Consider the following 9,473-nt stretch of genomic DNA (forward strand, 5'->3'; position numbering starts at 1 on the left):
TTTCGTAAAGAAACAAACCAATAACACCGCTAACAACAAGAAGGACAGTTTTCCCTCCCCTCCACAGAAACTTCACCGGACTATTTTAATCTCCGACCCCTCTGAGGAAGGAGGGAAAAGACAATGAAAAAGGAAAAGAAAATAAAAGAAACCCAAATTTTCCCCTGAAGTTCCCGAGTCCCGAAAGCCGGGCGGCATTGCTGGGGTGGGGTGGTCCCGGCGGTGTCTGTCTCGCAGCCGCCCGCGGGGACGCGCGGACCCAACCCCGGCTGCGCCCCGGAGCTTCCCGGGCCGGGCTGCGGGGCTCCGGCCGTCACCGCCGGGCTTTCCCCGGCCCTCCTCCAAAATCAAAACCTCCCCTTTCTCCTTCCCCGCTCCGGTGCAGAGAGAGATTTTGAAGCCCGGAGATATAAACCTGTGCCCCGCAAAAAAAGTTGCGAGCGGGGCTGCTTCCACTACCTATTTACCAACGAATTACACTGCTATTATTGCTTTCAATGAAGACTGAATCCCCAAGCGATAATTGAATTAGTCTATTGAAGAGACTGTCAGGTACAATGACGTGGTATATCCCGCGCATTTCCCAGGGTCTATAGGCTTTGGGGACCCGGAATGTATAGTCTGACCTTACAGCTCATAATAATAATGCTGCACTTGTAGCAGAAATCTATTCGCATTCACTTTTAACAAAACCTCTGGTCAGCCGGTCCCTGTAGGAAGGATGAAATCTATTGTATTAGAACAACTCATTTATGTCCTTCAGCAAAGGCCCCAATGAGATCTGATCTAGACCTAGAAATAGGATTACCACAGCGTATATTAACCACGTTTCTATACTTCCTCCTTTCTATAAGGGCGTCGAGGAAGAAAAAAAAATGCAAAGGATTTTTGATCCGATTTTAATTTTCATTTAAATCCCTGTTTCCTCCACCGGCCTTCCCCAGAAAGAAGAAAAAAAAAAAAAAAAAAAAAAAGCAAAGAAGGAAAGAAAGGAAAAAAAAGAGAAAAGAAAAAAAAAAGCTAAATAAAACGAAATCGGAGCGCTGATTTCGTCCCGTTCCCGAGGAGGCTGCGGGCACCGCGGGCTGGTTTGGGGCTGCGGGAGCGATGCGGGAGCCCTCCCCGCGACCCGACGGCGGGCACCCCGCATTCTGCATCCGCACCCCGCATCCCCGCATCCCCACGGCCGCAGGCAGAGCTCAATCCCTCGCCCAGGTTTGATTTTCTCCTTGCCAGGGTCACGGGACGGTGGGGAAAGAAAGGCTCAAACGGCATCAGGGCACTTCCGAGGGGGGACCGGGCACCCACGAGTTGCGGAGGAAACTTTTTCTTAACCAGTTTTTTATTTTATTTATTTTTTTGAAGCTGCCGTCCTTAAGACACGATGTAGACATATTACCCCGATTACTGTAACTATCTGCTAGCCGGAGTGTAATATTTATCTATCTATTTAGATAGGAAGGGTCGTGGTGGAAAAAATACCCAGCCTGGAAATATACTTCGTCTTTTCCTTTAACCCCTCCTCATTCATCCAGGCGATCCCCCACCCCCTCCATACACAAACCTACTCAATTTATAGAGAAGCCTTTAAAATCCAGAACAGTTTCTAGACGAAGGGAGGACTCCAGATGAAATAACCCCCCCTTCACACACACACGCACACGTACACACTCACACACTCGCTTCGACCCCCCTGCGCTCAGAAAGGCAAATTAAATAGTTAAAGGCTTCGATTTCTCTCTCTCTCCCTTTTGTTACCCAATTTTGGAACATTTAAGGATGGGTGTGTGTATTGTATTCAATAATAAAAGCTATAGGGCCGCCAGGACATTTATCATCCTATTACTGTAACAAATCCGGGCTCCCAATACATGAAAGGTAAAATGAATTACCGACGTTAAGCCGTCAATAAAGTCATTTCTGTAAATGGTGTCTCCGAAGGACTGCAGCATTATTCAACTAGCTTTATCAGCAGCTGGGAAATTACGTGAAGAAGCTCGCAGCGTGTAATATGGCCCTGCTTACTTTGATTAAGCGTCTTGCCAGGGAATAGTGACAGTGCTTTTGACCAGGTTTTATTCGCCGTCCTGTGATGAACGCCAAGCTGATCAGGCGGAATGAAGAGTAATTAAAACCTATAAATTATCTTTTGCAGCCCTTCTCAAGGCGTCTCTTGCAGGAGAGATAAGGCAGCGAGCCCCCATTTACAGCTCTGAAAGGGACCGCGGCTCACAAAGGCTACGTGGCTAAATGGGATATTGATAGTGTCCTAATTAGAATTTAATTAAGTACCCACGCTCGCTTTTGGGATAAAGATTTCAATTTTGCTAACTTAAATATAAATAAACCCAATTTCGGTGCGAGTAAATGATATGATATTGTGAATGCGGGGGGGTGGGGGTGGGGGGGTGTTAACATTCATTTAATTGCGGATGAAGCCCTTGATTCCAGGGCTGATTGCGTTATGCCAGCTATTATTTTAGGAGATTATTGTGTGGCTGGAGGTAACAATTTGGTAATGTTTCCCCGGTCCGGCAAAGAGCCGAGCGTGCCTCGGAGGTGTGCGCGCACAGCCGCGGCCGCCGGACTGAGGGAGGTGCTGGCTCCTTCGGCTCCCGGTGACAGCCGGCTCCCGGTGACAGCGGCTTCCCGGTGACCCTCGGCTCCCGGTGACCCCCAGCTCCCGGTGACAGCCAGCTCCCGGTGCCCTACAACCCCAGAAAACGGAGCTCCGCGCTCGGCCGCTGCCGCCGGGATGCTCTCGACACCAGCGATGCTCCCGGCCGCCGCCGGCCGCAGCGGCCACTCGGCGGGTAAAAATCACGCGTGGCTCTCCCGGTGCCCACCCGTGGGTGCCTGAGCACGCAGCCCTAAAGCATCGTTCACGTATAGGATCTATAGGCGGCGGCACGTGCCGCCGGGCCGTCCCCGCGGAGCAGCGCGGAGCCCCGCGGCCTCCCCGCCACCCGTGGCCGTGGGGGGAACGTGGGGACTCCCGGGGAGCTCCGGGGGTCCGGGGTCCGGCCTCTGCCTTGCCCCAGCCCCGGGGAGCGGCCCCGGGCTCCGGCGCGGCTCCAGCCCCGAGCAGGTGCCTGTGGCCGGCGGGGAGTGGAGCCGGGAGCCCTGTGCGGTGAGAAAGCAAAACCTGCGCTTCGGACTTGTGCTTTTTAACATTATTTTATTCCTCTTTCTCCTCCCCTAAATTACTTTTTGGAAACCTGTAACAGTCTTCAAAAAAGTCCCCGGCTCTCCCCACCCCGCAAAACCCTTACATTTCCCTTTTGCCCCAGCACACTACCCAAGGTGCTGGGGAGAATAAAATACCAGGTGAAAAAAAAAAAAAAAAAAGATCAGAAAAAAAAAAAAGCACCAAACCAACCCAAACAAACAAGCAAACATTAGAAAACAGGAGAGGCAACGCGATCCGGAGTCAGCTGCAAGCTGGCGGCTGCTCTGCTTCTTCTTCCGAAATAATAAGAATAAAGAAACAGCCCAGCCCGGCGGCTCCCAGCCCGGCTCAGCGCCGCGGCGATTACCAGTATTTAGTGTTATTTTCATTTTAATTCCTCCAGAAAAAAAAAAAAAAAAAAAAGTTTCCACTCCGGACTGCCCCCACCTCCCTAAGCAAGAAATAAAAATAAAAATGAACAGGAGGAAGATGAGCACCGCGAATTATTTTTGGGGTGTGGGGGGGTGTTATTATTATGGGGTGTGCGAGCAAAGGGACAGAAGAGGCGCTCATCCCGGGAGGTTGAAGTTATGGGGGGGGGGGAGGTTAGCGGGGTGGGGGGGGTGTCCCTAAATACGCGTGGAGCCCGGGCGCCCCCGCCCCGTCGCGGCGCGGCTCCGGGGCGGGGGGGGGGCGGCGTTGGCGGCGGAGCGCCATTGGCCGCCCCCACGTGCGGGGCCGCCTCACGTGCTTCCGGTGCGAGCCCAAAAAGTGGGGCCGAGGGATTTTTTAGGGAGAGTTTCTTGCAAAGACCGGAGCTGTCAGAGATTTGCCTTTTTATTTTGGGGCCAAAAAAAAAAAAATTAAGGGAAAAAAAAAAAAAAGAAAAAAAAGAAAAAGCGCCCCCCCCCCCTCCTCCTCCCGGAGCCCGAGCACGCTGGCGGGGAAGGGCTCGGGCAGAGAGCGGCGGACACCGGGGCAGCGCGGAGCCGCCGCGGGGAGATGGGCAGATTTTGAGTCCTTTCTTTTATTATTTATTAATATTTTTTTTTTCGGGGGGCGGGTTTTTGGGGGGCCGCTGTGTGGCTGCACGCGGTTTTGGTGCTTTTTTTTTTTTTTTTTTTTTTTTTTTTTGGTGATGGAAATATAAGCTGATCGGGAGAAAGGGGGGAAGAAGCCCTCGAGTGGCTCTCCCGGTTTTGGATCCATCCGTGCGAGGGGGAGAAAAAAAAAATCTCAGCTCCAGCCCAACAAGTGGATTTTATTCTTTTTTTTTTTTTTTCCTCTCTTTTATTTTTTTTTAATTTTTGCCTTCTTTTTTTTTTTTTTTTTTTGAAATTTTAAAAATTTTTTTCCCCACCCCACCACCCACCCGCGAAGTGGGGTGGGCGTAAAGCGGGTGGGTGGGGGGGAGGGTGGGGGGGGCAAAAAGGCGGCGAGCTCCGTGGCGGGGGCTGAGGATGGAAGAGCCGCCGGAGGGGCACGGCCACCGAGACGCGGCGCCGCCCGGCCCGGCGAGCAGCGGCAGCGGCAGCGATGGCGAGAGCTTGCCCGTGTCCCCCAGCCCCGCGCCCGCCTCCCCCGCCGCCCCCTGCCCCTTGCCCCTTCCCCGCCGCCGCCCCCCGCCGCCTCCCCCGCCGCCCCCTCAGCGCACCACCAACTTTTTCATCGACAACATCCTGAGGCCGGACTTCGGCTGCAAGAAGGAGCCTCCCGCTCCGACCGGCGGCTGCGGCAGCGGCGGCGGCGGCGGAGGAGGAGGAGGAGGAGGAGGAGGAGGAGGAGGAAGCAGCAGCAGCAGCCGGGAGCGGGATGGAGACCGAGGGCAGAGCTCAGGTAGAGAAAACATCAACCCGCTGCTGGCCCGGCCGCCCAACCCGCCGGCCCTCCTGTGCCCGGACTCGAACTGCGGGCCCGACGGCTCCCCGGCCGCGCCGCCCGCCGCCGCCGCCGCTTCCAAAGCCAGCCCCGGCGCGGCGGGGGTGGCGGCGTCGGGGGCGGCCAAGCCCCCCGGCGAAGGGGGCGACACTCACCCGGCCAAGTACGGGGAGCACGGCAGCCCCGCCATCCTCCTCATGGGCTCTAATAATGGAGGACCTGTTATAAAGCCCGACTCGCAACAGCCGCTGGTGTGGCCTGCCTGGGTCTACTGCACTAGGTATTCAGACAGACCGTCCTCGGGTAAGGAAGCGCGGAGCATCTGGGAGCTGTTAAAATCGTGACAAGGTCGCTCCCCCCCCCCTCTCCTTCCCCTGTCCCCCCCCACCCCCCCTCCTCCCCTTTGCTTTGGCTTCCAGCCTGCTGAGGACCTCGCGTGGGGCGGCGCGGGGGGGGGTCCTGGGTCACCCGGGGCGAGAGGAAACGCGTCCCCGTCCCCCCCCCCCCACACTTCTTCCCCCCTCCCCAAAACCCCCTCCGCCTTCCTATTCCGAGTCGCCGAATTTGAATGCGACGCCGGGCCCCGATTCGGCCGCATTCAGACGCGGAGAGGGGCTGCGAGCCCCTGCCCGTGCCCCCGGTCGCCCCCCCCCACACCCAGCTGCAGCCCGGGGGGGTCCCCACCGCGGCGGCGCTGGGCCGGGAGCGCTGCGGGGAAAAGGGGAAAAAAAGAAAAAAAAAAAGGCAGCGGATTTGGCTTCTCGCTTGTTTTGTTCTTTCTCTCTCCCCCCCCCCCCAAACACACCCCGGTTTTATTTCCCCGGTGCCGGTGGCCGCGGAGGGGCGACTGGGTGGCGGGGGGGGGGGCTGGCCGAGCCACATGTTGAGCGGCTGCTGGAGGTGCAGAGGGGGTTTATGGGGAGGGGGGGAGAGAAAAAGGGGCTTCGGGCAGGTCGCCGAGGGGCTGCTTCTCGGGGCCTCCGGCCTCCATAGGCCGCGGGGGCCGCTGCTCCTTGCCCGCTACTGGGAGGGGTCGAGGCTTGGCCCGGGGGGGGGCTCCCGGCCGGGCACCCCTGCGAGCTCCGTCCCCTTGGCGTGGCCCCGCAGCCCCTCGTTTTGTCCCCGCTGGTCACTGTTTGCCATTGTCAGATTTTTTTTTAGTTTTATTTTTTAAAGCGGAAGGAGAGGAGAGGGGGACCCCCCAGTCACACCCCAGGCCAGCAGCCCAGGACCCTCCAGCGCGGGTCGGGACCGGGACCGGGATTGAGACCGGGACCAGGACAGGGATTGGGATTGGGACCGGGACCGGGTCCAGGACGGGGACCGGGGCCGGTTCCTCTTCCAAGGCCCGGGCAATGCGAGGCCGGGGGACCCGGGGAAGGCGGCGGTGCCCGGCGCGGTGCTCCCGGGGCCGGTGGGCAGCGCTCCGCTCCCGGCCGAGCCACCTCCATCCCCAGTTATTGACACGTCCAGCGACTCGCAGCTCGGAAAAGCCCCTTTGATTGACTCCGGTGATTGATGGAGTGATAGAGCTGTCAGGCTGCCCTCGCCGCCGGCCGGCCCGGCCACGGCTGCTTCGTTATTACCGCTTCCCAGGCCCGCCGGGCGCCAGGCATCTCGCATTGCGCCTTTATTTCCTTCCCTTCCTTTTCTTCGGGCAGCGGGGTGTTTTTTGCACGCCGACCCTTAAACCCCCCGCTCGTTCCCAGGGCTGCTCGGCTTGGCCCGGTTCATCCCGGCCCGGCCCGGCTCGGCTCGGCTCAGCCGCGCTCTTTGTTGTGCTCGGAGCCGGCCCCGGCCGCCGCGGGGCTTCTCCCGGCCCCGGGGACGAGCGGGCTGCGGGGGCCGGGGGCTGCGACCCCCGCTGCAAGGTGCCGGCCCCAGGCAGCCTCGTTCCCCCGGCCCCAGCTCTGCTGGGCCCCGGCCCGCTCCTCGCCGAGCCGGGGCAAAGCCGTGCTGAACCGGGACAAGAGCTTTCGGCCTACTCGGAGGCCTCGCCGGGCTCCGGCTGCTGCAGCCGGCTGGGGGCTGCGGGCCCGGCAGCTGTCAGGGGATTTTCGCAGCCCCCATCCTCCAGGGCCGCTTTCCCTCTCCGCTCCCGGGGCTGCCGCTGCTCGGGGCCGGGATGCTGGCACGGCACGGCTCGACACGGCTCGGCACCCGGCCCCAGAGCGGCCCGAGGGATGGGGCTGCGAAGGAACCCCCTTAGGGTTTGGGTGTCCGGGGGTCGCGGCGGGCAGGGCTGGCAAACGGGCGGCGTGCGGGGCCCGCCAGGGCCGGGCAAACACCGGAGCCCCGGGCGACCCCCGGCTGCTGCCGGGGCTGGCCGCGGGGACCCCGGCCCCAGGACGGCGGCCGCCCCCCGGAGCCTCGGAGCCCCCCCGTCGGGGCGAGCAGCGCGGCGCCCCGACGGGCCCGGGGCGAGGGGCTAGCGGGCGGCTCTCCCCCTTCGCCCCCTGCCCGTTGCAGGAGATGGGCGCGTTTCCCCGGGCCTCCCCGCTCCTCCTCTCCCTTTCTTCCCCTTGGCGGGGCCGGGGCGGCGGGGCCGGGCCGGGGGTGCCGGCGCGGTTCCCCCCCCGTCGGCCATTTTCCGTCGGGCGGCGGGGCGGGGGCGGCGGGCGGCGGGCGGCGGCGGGGCCCTGCCCAGCGGCGTGTGTGTGCCCTGCCCGCAGGCCCCCGCACCAGGAAGCTGAAGAAGAAGAAGACGGAGAAGGAGGACAAGCGGCCGCGGACGGCGTTCACGGCCGAGCAGCTGCAGCGGCTGAAGGCGGAGTTCCAGGCCAACCGGTACATCACGGAGCAGCGGCGGCAGAGCCTGGCCCAGGAGCTGAGCCTCAACGAGTCCCAGATCAAGATCTGGTTCCAGAACAAGCGCGCCAAGATCAAGAAGGCGACGGGCATCAAGAACGGGCTGGCGCTGCACCTCATGGCCCAGGGACTCTACAACCACTCCACCACCACCGTGCAGGACAAAGAGGAGAGCGAGTGAGGACAGCCCTAGCCACGGACAGGTGCTATTTAAAAGCAGATCTATTGTCTATCCATAGTATAAGGACTCCACTTAAGAAAAAAAAATATGAACGCTTACAAAAAAAAAAATTATCTCTATATAGCCAAACAGCATATGACCTTGTATATATTTAATTTCAGGTAAGAAATATGTGTAGCGATCTCTATTTGCTGGACAGTTTCTCTCTCCCCTTCTCTCTCTCTCTTCCTCTCTCTTTTGTTCGTTTGTTCGTTTTGTTTGCTTTCCTTTTTTCTTTTCCGATGTCCGTTGCTCTTGCTTTACAGTAAATGTCCGACTTTCCTGATCTTTCGTTCGATCTTATTTTTTGTTTGTGTGTGTGTGAATTTCTGTCTCTCTTTTTATTTTTTTTTCCCGAGGAAAAAAAAAAAATCTGATCCACAGACTGCGAGACTGAACCCGCCGCTACAAGCCAAAGATTTTATTATGTTCAGAAATCTGTAGTCTGAAATAAAGTGTAGACTGTGTTCAGGATCCAGGCTGGCTGTAATTCTTTATTTTAGTGTATGGATGTTTGTGTGTATATATATATATATATATAGATAAAATAAATATATATGTACATACACAGTACGCTGCGTATATGGTGCCATTTCAGTGGCGTAATTAGTTTTTGTTTTCGATGGATCAGTGCAGCAATTTTTAAACCGATCGTCCCCTTCTTTAAACCCTGCCGAGACCTTCGATATTTCTCCCCCCTTTTTTTTCCTACCTTTTTTATTTTTATTTTTTTAAATCTCTTTGGTTATTTCGGTCGTGCCTCGCCTCCCGCGTCTCCCTTTTCACCAAGAAATCCCCCCCCGCGGTGTGATATACGCGGCAATATATCGCCAGGCTCTGCAGGAAAAAAAAGCCTGAAAGCCGTGCGGCCGTTCCGCTCTCGGGGATGTGTTGAGAAGGGATCTGCGTGACACCTCCTCTGCTCCCATCTTGAATTTCCACCGCGGAGCCTTCCCCGGGCAGCTCGGGGAGGCCGGAGGCTGGGCACGGCTCCCCGAGGCCGCTCCCGGCTCCCTGTCCCTGCCTCGCTGAGGGCCGGGGGGGTGATGCCGGTGGCATTAAGTTGCCCCCCCGGCTCCTTTCCGGCTCTCGGCCCCGTTTCGCTTCGGTTTCTCGCCGGGCTCCGGCGGGCCAAGCCGGGCCGTGCCTCCGCGCCCGCCGCTTTGTCCTCGGCCGTCGAGGGTCGGCCCCGCGCCCCACGAATGTCTCTCGTGGGAGCCCCACGGGGTCGCGGCTGGCCGGGGGGGGCTCTCGGAGTCCGCTCACCCGCGGCCGACACCGGGCGAGGCCTCCGCGGTGCTGAGCTGTGGGGCAGACGGAGCCGCGACACCCGACGGGGCTGTCTGTTGGCTCGTCGTGGCTTCTCATTTTCTTTCCGCCCCTCTGGAGCTCTCCCCC

General features: G+C 58.9%; 1 protein-coding gene across 1 annotated transcript; it reads left to right on the forward strand.

Annotated features, from left to right (window-relative positions):
- Positions 1-3,917: 3,917 nt before the first annotated feature.
- On the forward strand, positions 3,918-8,549 carry EN1 (engrailed homeobox 1). Its single transcript, XM_027461671.3, has 2 exons — positions 3,918-5,350; positions 7,720-8,549. Exons 1-2 carry the CDS (start codon positions 4,630-4,632, stop codon positions 8,034-8,036), a joined length of 1,038 nt encoding a protein of 345 aa, XP_027317472.2. The 5' UTR covers positions 3,918-4,629; the 3' UTR covers positions 8,037-8,549.
- The last annotated feature ends 924 nt before the right edge of the window (positions 8,550-9,473 follow it).

This window comes from Anas platyrhynchos, chromosome 7 (assembly GCF_047663525.1).
Source record: "Anas platyrhynchos isolate ZD024472 breed Pekin duck chromosome 7, IASCAAS_PekinDuck_T2T, whole genome shotgun sequence".
NCBI classification, from domain to species: Eukaryota; Metazoa; Chordata; class Aves; order Anseriformes; family Anatidae; genus Anas; species Anas platyrhynchos.